The sequence below is a fragment of the Leuciscus leuciscus genome (assembly GCF_965113295.1).
Source record: "Leuciscus leuciscus genome assembly, chromosome: 5".
NCBI classification, from domain to species: Eukaryota; Metazoa; Chordata; class Actinopteri; order Cypriniformes; family Leuciscidae; genus Leuciscus; species Leuciscus leuciscus.
Genome location: NC_138729.1, coordinates 7,351,742 through 7,374,388, shown reverse-complemented (window position 1 = coordinate 7,374,388; position 22,647 = coordinate 7,351,742). Strand labels below are relative to the sequence as shown.

At 38.9% G+C, this 22,647-nt stretch overlaps 1 protein-coding gene across 1 annotated transcript in view; it reads right to left on the bottom strand.

Moving 5' to 3' along the window:
* Positions 1-14,977, bottom strand: part of LOC309499631 (neuronal migration protein doublecortin-like) — a 52,580-nt gene extending 37,603 nt beyond the window's left edge. The window contains exons 1-2 of the mRNA XM_082170989.1: positions 14,821-14,977; positions 1,092-1,522 (exon numbers count right to left, since the gene is read on the bottom strand). Of these exons, the coding sequence (XP_082027115.1) occupies positions 1,092-1,482 (391 nt within the window). The 5' untranslated portion in view covers positions 1,483-1,522; positions 14,821-14,977. The remainder of the gene's footprint in view (positions 1-1,091; positions 1,523-14,820) is intronic.
* Between the last annotated feature and the right edge of the window lie 7,670 nt (positions 14,978-22,647).

Sequence of the window (22,647 nt, the reverse complement as noted above, 5' to 3'; positions counted from 1 at the left end):
AGTTCTTTTTGTTTTCCAAATAGCAATGTTGAAAACAAGCCACTTTGCATGTGTACATTGGACATGTTCCATATTTTCATGACCTAGAAGACGGTACTGTATTGATATTCCTTAAACAGTTGTTATGGTTTGTTCTAAACTAATAACCACAATTTATTCAGCCTGAACTACATAAAATACTTCATTCACATTTAGTTTTGTACATAATTTCGGTTGAAGTGTTTTCTGCTTTCAACTGCAGTTTCAGCTATTTTTGTTTGCTTTTACACTGGTATAGTAGTCTTAGACATGTGTGAGTGTGAATGTTCAGGATTAAAAGCTGGTGTCAACCTTTAATGGGCACATTACTGTTGGCATGGCAACCAGACAGGCCAACCAATCTGCTTTTAGCTCTTGGAAAGCTTAGTGCAGGTGGGCAGTGTGTGTTTTACTAACAACTGGTTTAGTGCTTGTCACACACTAATAGGGTACAACGGGGCTAAAGGCACACCTTAAGAAAAATGTGCTTTTCACTACCCCCATAGCGTATGATTGCATAAAAAATGTTTTTATTGAACATTGATGGAGCAACATATTTTGTGTGAAAACAAATAAAAAAAGTGGCTTGTTTGTTTAAAAATCGTATAAATATATATTTTGATAAATAAAATAATACATTTTTGTTCAATGAATATACTGTCATTAAAATATGTTCATTTTAAAAATACAGAAACAAAATTATTTTAAAAAGTAAAGATTCTGAAAGCATTGAATGAGATCCTATAATTATTGAATAAAGCTTTACAGTAGTAACAAATAAATATGTGCTGTGAGTTTCAGAGTCAAGCGTGGCACTGTGTTCAACACTGTTACACATGTGCGGCTCATGATCAGGTGTTTCAGTGGTCAGAGCAGTTTGAAAGTCTTTTTTGGTAAATCAACCAACGTGAATTCACGTTTCATGACGTGTATTTTCAAATGTATTTAGTCTGACATCTCTGGATGAGAGATTTTTTGCTTAACAATACTATGCAAATGATGAATGATAAAGAGAATAAACATTATGGTTAACATAAACATAAATACAAAAATGCCTAACTCAAAACACTCACCTTCCTCGAGCTCGTCCAGATTGGTGATCTTCAGTGATCCGTCGATGGTGAAGATGTATCTGACCCCCTGTGGCAGGTTGATGTGGTCAGACAGAGAGCGGGTCAGGTCAGCCAGAAGCGCATCAAATGTGCGGAAACGGTCACTGGCCACTGCATACACGATGCCCTTGAAGTAGCGGTCACCGTTGCGGTAGAACCGTACCTTCTTAGCCTTCTTCTCATTGGTCAGAGCCTGGAGGGTGCGTGTACGGTAGAAACTGCAGTGAGCGCTGTGAGTGGGGCTGGGGAGGCCGTTGGGCCGTCCACCTCGTGAGGTCCGAGACGCCTTGTCCCGCTCATCAAAATGGCCGAAGTCCAGCTCCATGGCAACGTGTTCAGAGGGGGCATCCATAGTGGTGGTGAAGGAGGTTTTGTACTGAGGAGTTATGGGTCTAATAGAATGAGAAAAAACATAAAAGACAAACAGAATTATTTTTGGTCTGACTAGGGAAAGCAAACTTAAGAAAGCTTTTTTCCACCACAGAATAAAAAATAAAAAATACAAAAGGTCATTTTTTTAATTCAATTAAATTTGGACTTTTTTCCTCAGAATTGTGAACTTTTTGAAGTGTAAAAGTAGGAGTTGCATAGCTGTCAATGGAGGACAGAAAGCTCAGATCTGTTTCTTCTCAGATTTGTGTTCCGAAGATGAACGAAAGTCTTACGTGTTTGGAACAACATGAGGGTGAGTAATTAATGACAGAATTGTCATTTTTGGGTGAACTAACCCTTAATTGTGAGTGCACAAATCTTAATCATTCCTCAAAAGTGTTTTTAAATTTTTTTTATATATCAATATAAAATTATTATCAGAATTATCAGAATTGGGGGCTCAATTCACCTGTGTCTCAATTGGAAAAATTTGAAGTGCACTCCAAAAACACAACCCAAAGATACGAGCAAGTGACAGAATTCCAAATATGGTGTAAAATAGAAACCTGTCCTCAAAGTCTGTCATTCGAAAAACATTTTACCTGAAACACTGAAACCAACTGTGTTTTTCGGTCTACGCCTACCATCGTGTAAGTACCATGGATTGGCCTACATACAGCAGACCCACACAAATTTCAATGTCACTCATGTGCTATTATTAGAAATTCCCTGTGGAGACAGTCATTTCCCAAAAAAACTAAACACAAGGAAACTAAAGGTATGGTCATCTTTAAACTAGTTATCAGGCGGTATTTAAATGCACTTGCAGATTGAGAACATAGAAATACACACAAGTTCACTGAGTTTATACACATTTATACAGCACATGCTAGCATTGATAACAACATATTCCACATTTAAATCAATCAACTGTTCCTCAACTAGCCAGTATCCATGGCAACAGCAACACAAGCTTGCCATGTTTTCTAAAAAGATACACAGATGAAGCATAGAAACTACAGGTCAGCATCAAATCACACGTGATCATTAACATTCCATTCATTACCCATTTATCTATTAAATGTCATTAACTGAAACATTCTCAAGAACTGAAATCAAATATTGACTGGTTTGTTTGTTTGTTTAATTGGCTGATTTATTTTATAAGGAATAACCTGTAGAAGTTACAGGACATTCATGGTGAAGTGTGTAATTTCCAAACCACCTACAACACCAAACTGAGTGTAGTGTAAGATGGGGTGGAACCACATGTTTCACTTTGTAAAATGCCTAACCTAACTAATTATTTAGGAAAATGATGTCATTGATATGGCAGTACAATTAAATGCACTCTGCCGTCAACAGTCCTCAAGAAATGCATTAGCTAATTGTCTGATCTGTGACATAAAGCAATGAAAAATAAGTCAATTTCACACTTTTAAAAGCCCTCCAAAAACAAATCTTAAGTGACTTCATTTACAGCAACAGACATTCATCAGCCAGTAACACTCGCAGATTTTTACTATTATCATGTAGCTACGCTAGCATAGTGATAATAACAACAAACATGCAAAGTTAATAAAAAAAATTGGTTACAATTTTTTGGAATGCATCAGAAATGGTCATTTTATTTTGGTGTGATGATTCTTTTTTATATTTCTCTGAAGAACTGAATTCTTTGGTTGACAGAACCAATACAAAACTGTTGTTATTACCCTAGTGAAAAATAGATATACCAAGATGTATTTGAAAATACATTTATTTTTTGCACTTTATATTATAGTACGTCCACTTACGTGTAATCACTTAAGAAAGTAGTGGGCAAGGTTTAGAGGTAAGTTCGGGGTTAGTACCTAGTTATTACATAGTTATAATTACTATAATGACTGCATATAATGTACATGCGGAACATGACTGTAAAATAAAGTGCTACACATTTATTTTATGCTAATTATACTACAAATGCATTTACATATTTAAGTACCTTATATTACAAATTTTGTACTTAATGCACTTCGGTTTTCCTCAAGTAGTGCTGAGGTCCAACTAAAGTTATATTTAAGTATATTTTATGGTTCTAAAATTAAAGTATTGCAAGCATACTTTAGGTACACTTTAAATATCTTGCATTTAAAGACTAATATTATATAGTTCGTGATCATATCTTACTAATAGTGATATGTAAAAACACATTTTAGGCTTAATATTAAGGCATGTGCATTGTGCAATAAACAAGTACTCCCAAAAATGTTTAATTCTATAATATTTATATCAGTAAGCCTCAAGTGATATGTAAGTAAATATTTTACTACTTGGTATGAAATAAATGATTTTTAAATACATTTTGGTGTAGTTTTATTTTATTTTATTTTTTTATTAGGGTATGCATCATTTTCAATCTTAAAATAGATGCACTGGTCCTTATTTATATGCAAATTCTTGACTTTTCATTGGAATTCCACCTACAATATCATGCTACTAAAATCATCCCACAATCCACCACTCCACCCTTAGCGAGAACTGTGAGAAGGAAACAAAAGAGGAGAGGCGGACATATATTTAGCCTCCATTTCCACAGAAACACTCCAACACAACTGCCATTGGATGGGTTTTATCTCCCAAAAAAAAAAAAAAAACCTTTTCAGGTGTGGGCTAGGGGAAGAGATCATTGTAGAGGTTTTCCAGGTTTGTAAAATAAGCCAGTGGCTTCTTTTAAAGTAGTGCAACATTTACATACACATGCAAATTTGATGTTCTAAAATTATTATCAAATAGGCTGAGCAACAACTCTCTGCAAAAGTATGGAGAACTAAAAACAAACAAACATACACGTCAAATAATCATATAATCTAATAATCCTTTTTTTTTTTTTTTTTAAATGTAAATAATGGGACAAAAAGAAATTGAGTGAGAGAGTGAGAAAACCAGGTCAAACCATTGTAGGGTGGTCAAGCTAGTTTCTGGAGCATTCTCCAGGTTAACTTTAGCTCCACCAACATGTGGCTCAGCTGATCAGCCATCTAAACAAGCGTGGACTTCTATTGACCTTAAATGGACAGTCTGGATCAGATAGAAAGCATGTGAAACCAGCTACAGTTCTAGCAGTTCTAACTGTTTGTGTGATAAAGATGATGGATAATGCTATTGTATCTCAGAGATGAGTAGAAGACTAAAACAAATTTAATTTTCTCTGTCTGTTTCAAACCCTAGTAAGCTGTCTCGCTGTCTTATCTATCTAGGCATCTGTCTTCTAGGGAGCATCCTAACCTAAACAGAACCTCATTAATGACTGATCTGGAACTCTCTACACAAAATAGCAATATGCATAAAAAGCGCATAAAGCACAAGCACAACACAATGCTTTAAGGATTCAAATACATAAAGATTCAAGTAATATATCCATTTTATTTAGATTGTGCTATTGCACTATTAAATTTAGTTTACATTCATACACCATCTTGGTTGGATTTCCTCACTGAGCATATTGCAATGTAATCTGGGATAACCTTAGAGTACAAAAAAAATTTATATATATATATATATCTTGGAAGGTAGCATAAGGTTGCTGCCTAGCTTTTGTAACAGACATTATGTCTAGATAGGCAGCTCACAAGGTTTTGGAACAGAGTTTATGTCTCTCTCTCTGATTAAAGTCCAGACTGAGAGGAAGGCAGATCCTGGCCACTGAGCTCCATGTGGACCAGGGCCAGAACTGCGAAAACACAGCTGCTCTCTTTGAACAAAACTCTCTCTACCCTCCACAAAAGAAATGAGAAATAAAAGAAAGTGAAAGAAGGAGAGTGTTAGAAAAGGACAGTTGTCTCTGCTGCAGTTCCAACTGTATCTTTTCACATCACCCTTTCTTTGAGGATAAAGTGATTAAGCAAGCGCAAGAATGTAAAAGTCACTCACATAAACACACTAACGGCACACATGCTTAATAATGCATTTGAAGTGCTAAACACACACATGTGTGGTGATACTCCCTACATTATGTGGACCAAATGTTCCCATAAGTATGATAATACAAGTAGGCCTACATTTTGACATTATGGGGACATTTCTTTTTTTTTTTTTATCCCCATTAGGAAAGAAGATTATAAATCATACAGAATGATCTTTTTTGGAAATATTAAATAGCAGAAAGTTTTCTGTGATGGGTAGGTTTAGACGTAGGGATATAGAATGGGTTATATAGTATGAGGGGATAGAATATACAGTTTGTACAGTTTAAAAAACCATTAAGTCTAAGGAGAGTCCCCACAAAGAAAGTAAACCAGCCACAGTGTGTGTATGTGTGTGTGTGTGTGTGTGTGCGTGCGTGCGTGCGTGCGTGCGTGCGTGCGTGCGTGCGTGCGTGTGTGTGTGACTAACATATGCCCCATCTGATTTCAATAAACAGTGGTCATCTGTCCATCTCTTTGTCACTGAGGTCTCCTGCCCCCAACAAGACTTTTACAACTTATACTTGCCCCTCCCACCCACCTTCTGCTGTCCCAGCAATTGGTCAATATTCTCATTCTGTTACCGCACTCTCCCATCTGAGCACACATTCCCTCAAAATATTCCTCCATACCCCCCTAAACCAAAAATGGATCAATAAAGCCACACACACACACACACACACACACACACACACACACAGAGAGAGAGAGAGAGAGAGAGAGAGAGAGAGAGAGAGAGAGAGACTCCTATTCAAAGCCAAATCAATAACTACTCATCAATGTCCTGATATGTTTTTAACTCTTTTTGTCTGCAGAACCGCCAGCTGTCAATAGCCCTGCTCCCTATTCCCTGTCTGGCAAATATCACACCGTGTCCTGGATTTGGTCGATTAAAGGTTTTGTTTAAATTCCGCCTGGAGAGGGACAGTCACTTAAATAACAATACAACCCCTCTAATAATGGAAATGGATTACTGCCATACTGGGAATTTAACTCATCGCTATCCATGTTTGATTCCATCCCTTTCATTTTTATACTTCCTAAAACAAGTTTTTCACCCACCTTCAAACAGCTAAGTATAAAATTAACGCATAATTTGTCTAGTTTGTGCCATGGACATGAAAGGTACATCAAATTAGTAGGTTTGTTGAGAAGTTTTTGTTAATTACTTCAAAAAAAAAAAAAAAAAAAAATTCACAGTTTTTTGGTCCTGGTACAAAATGATCAGCTAACATCATTTCACTAATTATATTATCAGCACACTAGAAAGTGTGAATGAGTACTAGTCAGGTGAAATCACACTACCATTCTGATTGGATTATAAGAGCAGATTTATTGCTATAAAAGGAGGGAATAAGTGCTTCCAATCATTGTGTTCTTGTGTTAGCAATGGTTACCTCAAAAGAAAGATGAGCAACCATCATTACCTTGCATCAAAATGGTTTCACACGGAAGGAAATTGCAGCAAAGGAAATTGTACCTGAAAGAACCATTTACCGGATCATTAAGAACTTTAAGGAGCGAGGATGAACTGCAGTGAAGAAGGCTTCAGGACTTCCCAGAGTGTCCAGCAAGTGGCAGGACCATCTTCTCCTGAGGAGTCAGCCACAGAATCATGTCACCACCAGTGCAGAGCAGCTCAATATTGGCCGCAGGCAGGTGTGAATGCATCTGCACGCACAGTGAGGCCAAGACTTTCGCACCACGGCCTACTGTCAAGAATGGTAGCAATGAAGCCACTTCTCTCCAAGAAGAACAATAAGGATTGACTGAAATTCTGCCGGAAGTACAAAGATTGGACAGCAGAAGACTGGTGCAAAACTAATTTCTCTAATAAAGCCCTCTTCCGACTGTTTGGGACATCTGGAAATTTGATTGTCCAGAGAAGAAAAGGTGAACGCTATCAAGAGTCCTGTGTCATGCCAACAGTGAAAAATCCTGAGGCCATCCATATGTGGGGTTATTTTTCATTCAGGAATTGGGCTGTCTCACAGTTCTGCCCAGAAACACTGCCATGAATAAAGAAACGTCACCTGCTCCGGGAGGATGAAAGGAGGAGTAATGACAGTGCAAGATGAGAGAGGACCCAGTCCTGAGGCTTTATGTTGTTGTTTTTATTATCTTTATATGCGGCAGTTGTCCGTGAGGGGCAGCCGATTTACTTTCGTTTTGTGTTGTTTATTTTATAGTTTAAGTATTATGTTGAACGCTTACTGGTGCCGCCTCCTTCTTCCCTAAACTTTAAGCCTTGTGTTACATTGGTGCCGAAACCTTGGAGGATAGAGGGACCGCTGTCATAGAGCCCTTGCTGCTGTGGGGAAGTCACTGTGCCATCGAGTTGGATAGTGCAGCATCTGCCACCAAGGACACTCGAGGCGGTGGAGCTGGATACTCGTCTCCGTCCACCAAAGCATGGAGGAGCGGCTGCTGGCGGTTTGGAGAAGTCAGGGGCTTCATCCAATTTTTTTTTACTCTCTCCCCTGTCTTTCCTCGTCCTTCCGTTTCCTTTTCTCTCACCTTGTCTCACCTTACCCCCAGGTGCTGCGGCCGCCGTGACTGGCCCCCCGGAGGTGGGGAGTAGAGCGCAGTCTTGAGGGTACCCCCTGGCTTGCAAGGGGCGATGGGGGTATGTGGCAAACAGGGCGGGGCCGAGAGCCGGTGGAACGGAGCAAGGCCGGTGGCATGATTGTAAATGAGCAAGTCTCACGGCCTCGAGCTTTATCCCTTAAAGCATGTGTCAGTAACTAAGCTTCTTCAACACTTGTATACACAGTGATACAAACAGTAGTAATGCCGTTGGTTCTACCGTAGTAATTCGAGCCCGAGTCTTCGTCCTTTGGAAGTGCATGCAAAGTGGAAAATCTTTCGCAGCGCAGAAAATAGCGTCTTCTCGACATGTCCACAACATGAACCAAACTCTTCCAGACGTCAGCTACAACTACAGTGTTTGACAACGAGGTGTCAGAAGTGCCAAACACTACAACTGTCCTTGATTTTACCTAGTTGCTTGGCATGAGTAAGAAAGTATGACAGAGTTAAAGAGAGAGCTCTGGCAGTATTAGACTATTTAAGTGATTAACCTACTTTATTGTTTACAACAGAAAACAACCTGGGTAACAAATCAGTAAGCAGTTGTAAAGTACACATGTAAAGTTCCATGCTCAAATTACAACCCATTAAACACAAGTACATGTTACTGTTATGTCTGTGAAAGAAAATATCATCTGAAAAATCCTGAATATGTCGGTATGAATAGTAGGCCTATGTTATTATTGTTGAAGATTGTCTTGTTTGCTAAAAAGACTTTTGTACAATGTAATGGATTATAAGATAATAAACAGATAAGATTTTAAAAACGGTTTCTTCTCAAATCGATAATTATGTCCCCTTAATTATTTATGTGGTGAAAAGTTGTGTAATAATTAAGCGTAGTTCTGGCAGGTCAGTTAGTCAAGCTCGCATCAGCTGACTCTCAGCTGATCCACATCTACCTATAGGAATACAACACCTATCACTGTATACATATATAAGCTCCTTCAGTATTATCAGCAGCTATTGCGTTTCTCTGGAGCTAATTACCCTCCTCCCTCCCCAGCTCCTCCTCTCGTCAGTCAGTATTTGGCATTCTGATTCCCCTTGAATCAGAATAAATTCTCGAATTATGTTGTACTTTAAAATCTTGAATTAATGAGATCTGCAATACATTCATATTGGTTCTATTCTGTTCTCCCTGCTCTTATCCATGCTAGGCTGCATGGATGCGCAGGGAGTTCTTGCTCAGAACAGAACCATACCGCCAATCCAAACTGTATGCTAATTGTGAATCGTATTTGACAATGGTGGTCCTGACAGAAACTGGTACGATTGTACATTAAATGTCTGTCTTATTTGACCGTGTTCATTTGTGCTAGAAACAGTTTTTCCCAGTGGAAGATTTGTAAAGTAAACTCAAATCAATATTTTGTGTTTAATTAATTACTTATGTGGCAAGTAGTTGTGTAATAAGCATAGACAGTATATAAACTGGATTGGATTGGATTCAACGGAGACAAGTGAAGTCAATTAGAAGCACTAACTTCCTGATGGTCGAGCGTACTGCGCAGACTCAAACTGAGCTTGACGACGTAGATGTGACGTGAGCAACCCGTCTATCTACTAGTAGCTGTACCAAGAGAAATCTGAATCATTCCCTTCCGAAACTTGCAGAGACGGAGATCGTGAGTAGGAGGTGTCCATGAGCTAGAAGCAGGAGAAACTTTTGCTAAGTATTCTGATTAATTACTTTGTCATTTTGCCTCCACGTCCCCCCGATTGGGCGCGAGCTTCTCCTCCTGTCCATACGGTAATCTCTCTACTGTGCGACAAAGAGTCGCGTGTTATGACGCAATCGTTAGCCTATTTTTACAAAAACTGCTTCTACGGGGCCATAACGTAAGGTACAAGGTAATGGAGCCTTTTATACATTTTCGTGTTTCTTTAGAAATAAATAATGGACAAATGGAGTCTTTAAACGCCTCAGATGTAAAGTTATTCGCTGTCAAAGTGACGCCAAAATGAATGGGAGTCAATGGGATGCTAACAGCAGGTGATGGTCCGCTAGCCAATGGCGGCGCCCGGGGAAACTTCAAAATAATATGAAACCCTGCCCCCCTGGTAATAAGCGGGATAATGTACATCCAGGTAGTTGTTATCGCGAAATAAATCCCTTCAGGGTAATACAAGACCCCCCCACTTTAACCAGCAGGATGTACATTATCCCTTACATAATAACCAGCATTAAATTACTGTTAACCAATGACAAGATTTTAGAAAGGCTGCATTACTACAACAGTACTCTAAAATAGTGCCAAGCTAATCACCATTAATCAGTTGTGTCCACTGACTAGGTGACATTAGCCAAAAAGCCTTTTTCAGTTTTACATTCCGATGAAAAATTACAAAACATTTGTTTCCCCTTTGTAATGACATATATGAATCATTCACAGGAATTTGTTTCAAGAAAGTCAATAGGGTCCATTTTGATTACATGTTGACTTCAGTGAGGGAAACACTACAAAATAAAAAAAATGCTCAGCGCCTGAGATGAGGCTTAGAAATCGATACTCATCCATAACGGTGTTGACACACAGCAAGCAGAGAGCATGCTTTATTAATCTAAGGCTTGATATGAAATTACAAATCCATTTCAGCATTTAAGAAGAGGCATTAACAGTTGACTAAAAATAATCTAAATATTAGAAGGCTTCTCTTTCAAATCTCAGGAAAATTCTCATGTTATGTTTCATTTAACTAGGATTGTTGTCCCAGGTATTTCTCCTAAAAATCCTTTAATAAAAAAAATACTTGCATTAAAATTAATGTGCATAACAAAGCTCCGATAATTATATTCCTGACATCTTGATAAATCTGAGCATTGTAGGCATTGCTGAGTTGGCTTTTGAAGCTTTAGAGGAGATAAGCGACATCACTGGGGTGGGTGGGGGGTTGAGGTGGTCTCAAATGATAAAAACTAAGGAGCAAGAGGCAAAAGCAAACATCTCCATTTAATCTTTATATGTAATCTCATTAGTATTTGGGGAAAATGATTCAGATATTTGTCATGTGTTATTATATTCATAGCACAGATTCACAGTACTTTCAGACCTCCACTGTATTCAAATCCTTTAGGACTTGTCAAATGCCTAAGGTGCTTCCATCTCTATTGACTTAGTTAGAGGAATCCTATAAACGCTTGTCAGTGCTACCTAGCTTGACGACACTTCAATTAGCTCCTTAATCAGCACCCACAGCCTGACCTCCACTATCTTTAGCCTGTAATGATGGGATTTCTGAGAGCTATAGGTTGCTACAAGTCAGCTTATTTGACTTCCTCACACCCAATCCAAAATCAAAACACGGCACTACAGAGAGAGAGAAGGAAAGAGTTCATCCTGCACATTCTCAAAAGGCCATCACATAGCAGACTACATTTTTACATTTTCTGAGGTTTTAACCACATAGGACCTTGATGGGGATCCATCCACTTTGATATCTAGATTAGTAGTCAATATGGGTTTTTCAGTGACCAATTCTTTAAACTTTACCTTAGGTATTCTGAGTGGTTGTTATGCTGTTGCTAGGTTCTGGGTGGCTGCTAAAGGGTGTTCTGAGTGGTCAACATAGCATTGTTAAGTGGTTCCTATGGTGTTCTAATAGGAAATTTCTTGAACAAGCTAAAAGGCATAATTAACCCCAAAATGGGTGAATTACTCATCCTCGTGTCATTACAAATGACATTCGTTCATCTTCGGAACACAAATGAAGATATATTTCTAAATCACGATTTACGATCGATTTTTTTTATCGTTTAAAAATCGTTAAATCGTTAAAGTGGTCGTTGCGTACTGTAGCTGTCAATGGAAGGACAGAAAGCTCTCAGATTTCATCAAAAATATCTTCATTTGTGTTCTGAAGATGAACGAAAGTCTTATAGGTTTGGAATGATTTGAGAGTGAGTAATGACAGAATTTTCATTTTTGGGTGAACTATCCCTTTAAGCCACACAATTTGAGGTATCAGATTTGAGGTATGCATGAGCAAGATTTCTGCAATTGGATTTAAAAATATCATTAACATTAGCAATTTCTAGTGGCTAACTGTTATTATGCATTTGTGGTAATTAGTTATCACAAATGGTATGGGGGGGGGTTTCTTGCCAATAGGGCGGTCTGTGGCATTTAGACATGGGCTTGTGTCCAGTGTGACTGCCAGAAGGGATTGCAGCAGCTTTTCCAATTAAAGCCTGGCTACTACCCCTCTCGCCTCACCTTGGATTACACACAAAATAATGCTGAGAAATCTGCAAACGAAAGACACACAGGACACAGTAAACGTAGAAAGCGAGAGAATTTGAAAACGACAAGCACACTCAGATGTGACATTGAAGAACAATCCAAGGTTTGATTACAAAAGCCTGTGTAAAATGTTGAGGCGACGCCCATGACTGAGGTGGCCCACAGATATTCCCCTCCCTGTTGTGCATTAGTGCTGATTTATGGGTCTGTGATTTATCTAATCCTGTGGACAGTGTCCCTCTGTACCAGTAAAAAAAAAAGAGGGATTACATCCTTATTGTGGTCACACAAACACACTACACACCTCGAGTGCTTTTATACGGCCATCACTGGTGCAGAGGGGAATTGGGCCTGGTCCACAGCTGACACAAGGGCTCCAACACATCCCCCAACCACCCATGATGGGCAGAGATGACTCAAATGCACAGTCATGACACGCTATAAAGGTGTACCAGAAGAGGATAGACTATGTGTTTTGTGTGATTTAAGGGTCGTTGAGGATGAATGGCATTTTTTGTTTTTCTGTCCTGTATATCATGATTTAAGAATGGGTATGTTTGAGAGAATTCAATATAAAAAGCCTGATTTGTTTTGGATGACGGATGGGGATATGTTGAGCTGGCTCTTTGAAAATGAAATTTATAGTTTGGCTAGATATGTGGAAAAGGCGTGGAAACTTAGGCAAAGGAATTTATATCCTGGCCTAAATTGACAGTGTTTCTTTTTGTTTGTTTATATTGTGAAAATGATGGTAATGTACTCTGTATGATGGTCATCTTCCTATGTACTTTGTGTGATGGTCATCTTTCTATGTTATGTCTGTTTTATGTTAATAGTGTCTTTTAAGCCTAATTGGGCTGGGCACGTAAGTGCAAGACACTTTAATAAAAATCAATTCATTCATTCATTCATTCATACACCAGAACCCAGCAACTGAGATGCACTGAATCAGCAAGATTCCTAGTGTCATCCAGACATTCCAGTTCATGACAGTATTAGAGACAGCTCCACCACTGCTTTTATTAAATGAAAATTCTGAAATCATTTACTCACACTCATCTCATTAACAATCAACCCAAGTTCTTCTATCCAAGGAAAACAAAATGAGATGTTTAGCAGAATGTCCAAACAAAAGCATATATTTCAGTCTGTTCTTCACACAAAGCTATCGTCTGGCTTCAGGAGATTCAGAATATAGCGTATTATGGTGATTTCTGCCTTTTTGGAGCCTGAAAGCCCCAGTCCCTAATCATGTTCATTTTCTGCTCGGGCATATTTCTGTCTAACATTTAATTTCTCAATTTATTTTTTAAAAGACTTTAGATAAACTATTACTTTATAAAGAAAGCATTTTTTGTCAACAAAACCATGGTGGTTGTACCATGTAAGACCATCACTGCACTATGGTACTGCCCTGGTACTTCTTTTGTAAGGTAAAGACCTCCAGTAAAGGTAGTCATATCCAAATGTCTCTTTGCCGTTTATGACATACTGCTTTTTCACAATGACAGGTTCAAACTTTTCCCATTGAGTTTTTTGTTGGTTAATAAATTCTGATGTCACACCGTGCTGCAGTGTATAGAGTCCAGTAACACATCACACACTCACACACAATGAGAAGGATAAAATTGGTCATAGTGAAAGCAAATGGTCTCCAGGGGCAAGTCCGTATACCCCACTCCCCCGCCCAGAGTGCTCTGCGAGCCTGTTTCATTGTGTCTCTTTGGCACATGCTGCACTACAGCAAATTCAGGATGGGTCTTATACTTCACACTCACACACACTGCAACCTCCTGAGTATTAGAGAAGAGTACCCTGCAGTTTGAATCTCCCAGAGACAATAAAGTTCCGCTCACATTTGCTACCAATTCGCATATGAATAATTTTAAAATAGACAATTTGGAACTAACCCAAAATTACCCTAATAGGAATTTTCTTGTAAGATTATACAATATTTTTCAGATCATTTAGAACACTTACTGTAGCTCCCAATAGCTCCCTACTTACTGTAGGATTCCCAATAGGACAAAATATCTCTTGTTAAATTATTATTTATTTTTTTTTTTTTTTTTGAGTTTGTGATTTCTCTTAACTGTCCAGTAACAAGACATTATTCCATTACAGTTGTAATAACAAATACACAACATCAACCAGGACATAATATCTTAATTGATTTTTAGAGGATTCTTATTTTGATCCCATTAGTATGGGTTTCAGATTAGAAATCCTGTAGGCGACACATTCCTTTAGCATTTTTTGACAAGGGCAAATTGTTCCTGGTAAGAGATAGCCTATTACTACATTTAGCTTTATTATCACTTATGTTGATGTATTACATGTAGATATATGCATATGGTTCATTATATACGCATGCTGCCTCGAACCTTGAACCACCTGACTGTTCACCCACTAACATTCCCCAAAATATGTCTTTATACTTCTGACATTAAAGTAACTCACTAGACATTAGCATAACTACACGAAATACGTTTCGATCAACACGTTTTTCACAAGTAAAAAGTGTACCGGCGTTTGACTTACCAGTGGTACAGTGCTCTGCTGCTGCTGTGTGAGTGTGTGTGGGTGGGCGTGGATGCTGCAGGATCGCGCTGCTCTCCGTGTCTTTGTCTGCCGCTTCAGCTGCTCTGCCTGCGATGCCTCTCTACCGGCACACCGCGCGGTCCTAGCGCCGCCTCGCACACGCCCACTGAGCACAGTCAACACCCACTGCAGGCTGCGTCCAGAAACATCTGCATTCATGTGTTAATACACCGTTAACGAGTCATTAACTCAACTTGAAGCTGAATGTGCTGCAGTTAAAGATGTTATTGACTGCTGACTACACAATTATTATCCATAGGCTACTTAATACTTCTTACTATTTTCAATCAATAGTTTGTGAAAAAAGTATATGAAAACCTTTCACAAGAATTCTACATTGTGTGTTTAAATAAAAAAAATCCAGTTATCATCCTAATTGCTATTTAGACTAATTCACCTAAATTGTTTGAAATGACATGAGGGTGAGTAAATAATTACCTCTTTTTTGTCTATCACTTTAATAAAACTGCTAATGAGTCAAAAGAACCTAACCTTATAGTGGAACGCACTGCAATCAATGTTCAGAATAGAATATCTTACCGTGTACTGAAAGTTAGCACATTGCGTGCCTATATGTTTGATTTTTCCTCTTGTGTTGTGTGTACAAGAAATCGCTAGCAAAGCGACTTCAGTGACAAAAGAACTGACATCTTTTATATGCCTATATATTTGAAAGACCGCTGGAGCATATATAAACATTTACATCATTACATAATTTCCTGTCTGCAACAATGGAAGAAAGTGGAAGAAAATAAGGGCAGTTGTGGCCTAATGGTTAGAGAGTCAGACCCTGTCTCAAATAGCACACTTCATATGCCCTTACAGACTTGTGGACTTACAATGTCTGCCGCGTGCGCATGTCCGTTAACTCCATGAGACCGTAGGGTGTCCCATTTGTCATTTTAAGTTTCGGAAGGGTGCTCGCAAGTGCCCTCTTTGCAGTTGAGATGTGCCCTTGATGCGCACTTTTGCCGAGCCCCTACTGAAGCTCCGCAGTAGACTTCTTCCCGACAGTCAAAGCGGCATTATGTCCAGAAAGTGGGGACTCGTAGGAAAACCGAAAGTGTTTAGGGTGCCATTTGGGACAGGGCCTCAGACTGGTAACCCGAATGTTGCGGGTTCGATTCTCAATACCGGCAGGAAATGATTGGGGTGCCTTTGAGCAAGGCTCCAAACCCCCAATCGTTCCACTGCTCCGGGTTTGTGTTCACTACTCACTACTCTCCTAATGTGAGAGCACTAACTTGGATGGGTAAAATGCAGAGGACGATTTCTGAGTATGGGTTACCATACTTGGCCTTCACGTCACTTTCACTTTAAGAAACAAAGGGAGATTGTGGGGAAAACAGATTTTTTAATTTTTTTATTCCTTGATCTACTTTAATCCCATGTTTGCATATCGGTGGCTATTTACATGAGCAATTCTGACCAAATTTGAATTCCTTGATCTAGTTTAGACCTATGTTTGCATATTGGCCACATGAATTTGAGCAATACAATGTTCCATGATTTTTTTACCAAGCAAATTTCCTAATTATTTTCAACACAGGTAGAATGTGCACAGATTTTAGTCCAGATGAAACTGTATTCATCATCATCCAGGACCAGAACTTGTATATTTGATGTTTGTCAGTGACACTAATGCCACTGCTTACTAGAGTGTTTTTTTTAAAAATAGATATACATTACTTTGAATTGATAAACTTACAAATAACAATTTTACAGAAAAAAATAAAACAAAACGAATCACTTTGTACATATTTTCAACCACATTAAACAGCATATAATGTAACATCTGGCACAGGAGAGTGGCATGAAAATAATAATGATTTCAGCTTTCTGAATGTTTTCATTATTATATCTAGTTTTAACAAAATTTCATTATGTAAAAATACAATAAACTGTTGGTTTGTAACTTTGGCATTACCTTGATATTAATGTCATTATAATTTTTTTTTTTATTTAATTTTAAAAAATCATTTAGTAACACACATGCACTTGCAAACATTTTTTGTTGTTGTTGTTGCTTTGAAGAGTCTGTAACTGTAAAACCTACTGCATATGGGTTAAGGGATACAGTCATTCATTGCTCATTGTACAGATCTTTGACCTCTTCGCTTCAAAGATTCAAAGATTTGGACCAAATCATTGAGCAAACACATGCCCTGTGATGTGTCATATCGATGATAAAAGAAGATTAACTGTGCGACATTATAACCTTTTACGTCTCACACACACTCACGCTCAACCCTTTTAGTGGCAACAACAGTCTGTGAGCACAATATTTGGATTCATGCCAAGGTTAGCGCAGTTGCCAATAGAAACCACAGTTGGATGACACACTCATTACTCATTATTTATGTCTACTGACAACACAGAAACTATATGTTACATCAATGAGTTTGAGTATGATGGGAATTTAGAATTTAGTGTGTGTGTTTGGAATGAGAAAGACCATTCGCATCACTTCCTGACCTACCTGTGGTAAGGTATTTTGTCATACTGAAACACACCTCAGTGAAAATAATAGCCATAAGAAGAGGCTTTGCCTATTCCAGCCATGTCATTCTGACACATGAAAGCTTGTTATCCCCGTCCCTTCTAATGAGGTTTAATTGGCCTTAACTTCTCTTGATTTGTCTGTAATGGCAGAATGAAACAATGAAGACAAACACACAATAGTGCACTCACACTCACTGGACATATTTAAACATTTAAGATTGCTAATTATTTTGTGGCATGTCTACCCCATGTCTTTTGTATCGGTGTTAAGATACAATTGTTTGAAATTGGTGGTTCACATAAAATCATTCTCTCTTTTTCTCTTAATTCCAGAGTAGTTCCTTTAGGCTTGAAATGGATTGCATTTAACACCACTTTTAGACATACACTCACAAACTTCCCCAAGCACTTCCCCTTGGTGGAATCCCTGCCACCATTTTGAAGGGGATTAAACTTCTTCAAGTAGACAAGGGAAGTTTTTTTGTACAGACCCTTGAACCATTGATTTTGACAGAGGGAGCAAGTCTACTCATACAGTATGTACACTTCAGGCAGCTCCATAGACCACAATACAACACGATTGTGACGTCCCAGCAGCAACTCTTACTTAATTTTCCCACAAGTGATCAAGGGCATACTGTAGGGCATTCCATTTAAGCCCATTGCATGAGTTCTGGCACTCATGCAACGTAAGCAATGACTTACATCCAAGTGAACGAGAAGGAGAGAAGTTAGCAAGGGAAGGGCATATTAAAGTGTATAAATTAGCTCAAATTAGCAGAAATCATTTACTCCACCCTCATGACATTCCAAACCTATATGGCTTTCTTGCATAACAAAAAAGAAAAAAGAAATAAAAGCAGTTTCCATACAATGAAAGTCAAAGAGGGTCCAAAACAACTATATGAGTCAGATTTATTTTTTACAAAAGTAACCTGTCTGATAACAGGAGCAGTGGAGTGGTGAGTAAGAATAGTGGATTTTGACGTGACTGATTGAGACTGATTTTGCAATCCCATTCTTCTCCATTTTCCCATCAGTTTCCCATGAGTCAACTGGATGGGCTGGCACATTGATATTACCACGCTTTAAACCATGGCTCCCTTCCTGGACCTTCAAGAACACCTGATTACCAATGTTTTACACCTGTCAATCTTTGTGTTCATCTTGTATTTAATGATACAAGATGATACCCGGATGGGTGGATGCTCCGGTCCTATCCGGAAATCTTCCTTCTCCGATGTTCTCACCCAATTTCCTCGCCCCATCTCCTCCGCTGGTTTCATCCAGTTCCCTGGATCTGTCGGTGCCACTGGTGTCGCTCAGCTCCTCGGCTATGCTCCCGCCGCTTGCTCCGAGTGGCTCTCCAGCTCCATCTCATGCTCCCCGTCCACCAGCTTGTCTTGAGGTTGAGCCCCCAGCTTCACATCACATGCCTTCAAGCCTAAGTCTGCACAACTTGGTCTGTCAGCCTTTCGACTTAGCCCCGGCTCTGCGCTCCCTCAACTCCACTGTGGTCTGCCAGCCCTAGGACTTCTCCCGGCTCCCTCGTCCCTCCGAATCAGCCTCAGTTCGCTCAGCATCCACCACGGACTTCTGGGTCTACAGCTGCGCAGTCAGCTCCACCATGGTGTCTGTCTTCAACTTCTCCTGGTCCCTGTCCTTTGCCAGCTCCACGCCCACCTCCAAAACCCCCTCCCTCCTTCCTCAGTTGGACATTTTATTATGGCACGAGGATGCACCTTTTCGGGCTGACACCTGCCAGTCATTGAGTTCATCTTGTTTTTGAGCTCTCTGTTTTGTTCAGTCCCCTGTCGGTTCTCTTCAATGTAGTACAATGTATTTCCCTTGTTTATTATTAAATTCTGCTTTAATCATCGTGTCGTCGTCATGCGCTTTAATACTGCCACAGACTGTTACACATGTTATATGTTGTAGGTGTTCATGCAATTAAATGAACACAGGCAACAACAAAATTGGATGATAATCTGTAAACCGAATGAACAAACTATTAACAGCATCAACCCTCTTAAAAGGCAAACGCCCTTAGAACAGGCTACTTAACATTCTTAAAAATATGGTTCCTCAGCTGGAAAAACATTGTTCTGAAAATAATTCCAATGATATCATTCCTCTGTGTTGTTATCGTTATATGTGTAGTGTGGACCTCCCTATTCTCAAAGAATTACAAAGATTATTAAAACTGTATAGTTACATGAATGAGCCTTAAGACTAAAAACAACAAAAGCGAGCCACCCAAAGGTGTTTCAATATAATATTATCTCTTTTCATAAACTACCACTCGTTTCTAGTTGCTCCAAAAGGTCTCTGTTGGTTCTTCCGGGTGGGGCGATACTTTTTTGGATGCCTCTCTCTGCCTCTTCAGTCTTCAGCTGTCTCTGCATTCTCAGCCTCTTGAACCCAGCTCATATCACACATTACTCTGATTCAAGCTGACCACAATCTCTATCACACTTCCACACAGCTGCTGCCCTCTCAAAAAAAGAGAGAGAAAATGCTGAAATTTCTTCCTGCAGCAAGGTACAAAATATTAAATGAATATTAAAATGTAGCTTTTTCTGAAGACAATGCGAGTGGTTCTTGGATTTTGTGGGTAGCTACCAGGTTGTTGTTATGCCGTTGCTAAGGTGTTCAGAGTAGGTGCTCACATGTGGCTATTTGATTGCTAGGGTGTTCTTGTGAACTTTTGATATCCAAGTTCCCGAGATGGGCGGGCCATAAACTTTAAACATGGCAGAGGCGAGAACGATTGCTGCTGTGACTGCAATTCTTTATGACTTTTTTTCCACAACAGCTACACTGCCTTGTCTTGTCTTTAAAGTACTGCATATTTACAAATCTGAATAATCATTTGAAGCATATTGTATGATTTATATACAGCGAAAATAGCCTGTATTTGACCCGAAATTCTTGAATCGTCAGCAAGCTGACTATCTAGATAGAGCAATGAATGTTTATAGAGTTGTCTATGATTGGAGCGCTAAATATTATTTGGGCTTTACTAAGATTTTCCCAATAAATAGGCAAGAAGAAATCTGGTGTCCTGCATGATTCCTGTTCTTTCTGACAACAAAGCACTTGAATGCAGCAAGCTCATAATCACGACTTCAGGAGTGGGAAGTAGGAAATTTCCATTAGCTCATTAAGGTAGCATTAGCATATTCCTATCAGTGCTATCATTGTTCTCGTTATGACACAAGGAATTTATCAAGACACGTTTCATTAAAGGGATACTCCACCGAAAAATGAAAATTCTGTCATCATATACTCACCCTCATGTTGTTTCAAACCTGTATGAATTTCTTTCTTTTGCTGAACAGAAAGGAAGATATCTAGAAGAATGTGAGTAACCAGACAGTTTTAGATACCATTGACTTCCATAGTATATTTTTTTCCTACTATGGAAGTCAATGGTATCTAAAACTGTCTGGTTACTCACATTCTTCTAGATATCTTCCTTTCTGTTCAGCAGAAGAAAGAAATTCATACAGGTTTGAAACAACATGAGGGTGAGTATATGATGACAGAATTTTCATTTTTCGGCGGAGTATCCCTTTAAATTAGACAAAATTAATCAAAAGCTATTAGCATTTTCAAAAATGTTTATTATACATTTTGACGAGAAGGTAGCGCTGTTCTGAAACTTTTTGGGTACCTTCAGTGCATAGTCCCAATAACACATACCGGGTTTCGTAAGGATACGTTGATGAGTTAGCAAAATACAGCATTTTACAACAAAATTTTAAATGTCCTACACCCAAAATGGCCAATTTTGTTTCTAGACCATACGGTTCAATAGTTCAAGAGCATAAACATGAGAGCAACTTGCAGACAGTTGGTACCACTTTGTTGAGAGTATAGGACATGATAGTACAATCCCTTAGAAAAATCTGCACTTTCTTGACATCTTGAGTGGGGGTAGGGGTAATTACTTCATTGGGGTCATCAGGTGGGCACCCTCCTTCCTTGGTGTTTCGTTGATAGGCCCACGACATCTCCAAAGAAATCTACAGTGGCACCTGGCATCCCAGATGCGCTCCCTTCCGCTTTTACCCCTCTTCGTCATTTTGCAGCCCATTTGGGAAATTAAGAGATAAATGGTCTGAATAAATGCATTAACCATAACATTTTGTGTGATTTATAGCTGCAAACAACTAACATTTAACAAACTCATTAAAAACATGGTGGACTGAGCAAATCTCACTTATGTTTGTTTTTTTAAACATAAATATGACCATGATAATAAAGATGCTTTCACCACACATGGACACGAGAGGAACGGTTGGGGGGTAAAGGATTTAACCAGAAGAAGAAGGACAGGGATTGTGGATTTAAATACTTTGTAAAATGAACAAAGGCGATGGGTTGGGGGGTTGAATAGAGGAAAAGAGGGGCAGATTTGGATCTAAGGGTCTCAGCAGGCAGTCAGGACATCTCACTGTTTGTCCTAAACGCAACACGTGCCACGCTTTCATAACCTCTGTTTCTAGACTACAGCCGTTACCCATCTCACTCCACAGTCTGTTGCCATTAGCATCAGTCTCACCGCTTAGCCCGATTCAACATGACAACTATGAGCTTTAAACACCATGCACTTCCTATGAACCATTGTGTTAAAACTAAAGCGAGATGTGTTGCATTTAAGTTGCCTGGATTTTTTGTAGTGTTTTTTTCCCCCCTTGTGATGAACCATAGGAAGGAATATAATGACAAATCAGGTATCTTTAAAAGCTCAATTGTTTCTCCTAGATAGAAATGAGATTAAAAAGAGATCACAAATTAGCACTTTAGTCTCAACAATGCCTCAAACTGTGCTAAGATGTGTTACCGCAGTCTGCAATCAAAAGTCAAGATCTCATGAGACATTTCTCATCAAACTCTTAAACAGTCTGAGCTAAATTATTCATTTTTATTTCTCCTAATGAATTTTGGGACAACCATTTGAGATAAATCTCTTGAGCTTTGAAAGAGCAACCAAACAATACAATTTTCCTTCTGGGGATTTCTCATAAGAACAGTCTTTAAAGGGGGAAAGAACTACATTTTCTTTTTTGATCATATAATGTTAGCAAGATTTTGAGATCATAATTCAGAATCTACCCTGATATTTACCCTCCTGATTTTAATGCTCCGTTTAAATGGGCGTGTCTCCTTTAAAACTTCAATGTAAACGCCCACTGCTGTGATTGGGTAACATCTTTGCATTTGATATATACATATGGAACTCTTTTGACAACTTTTAAC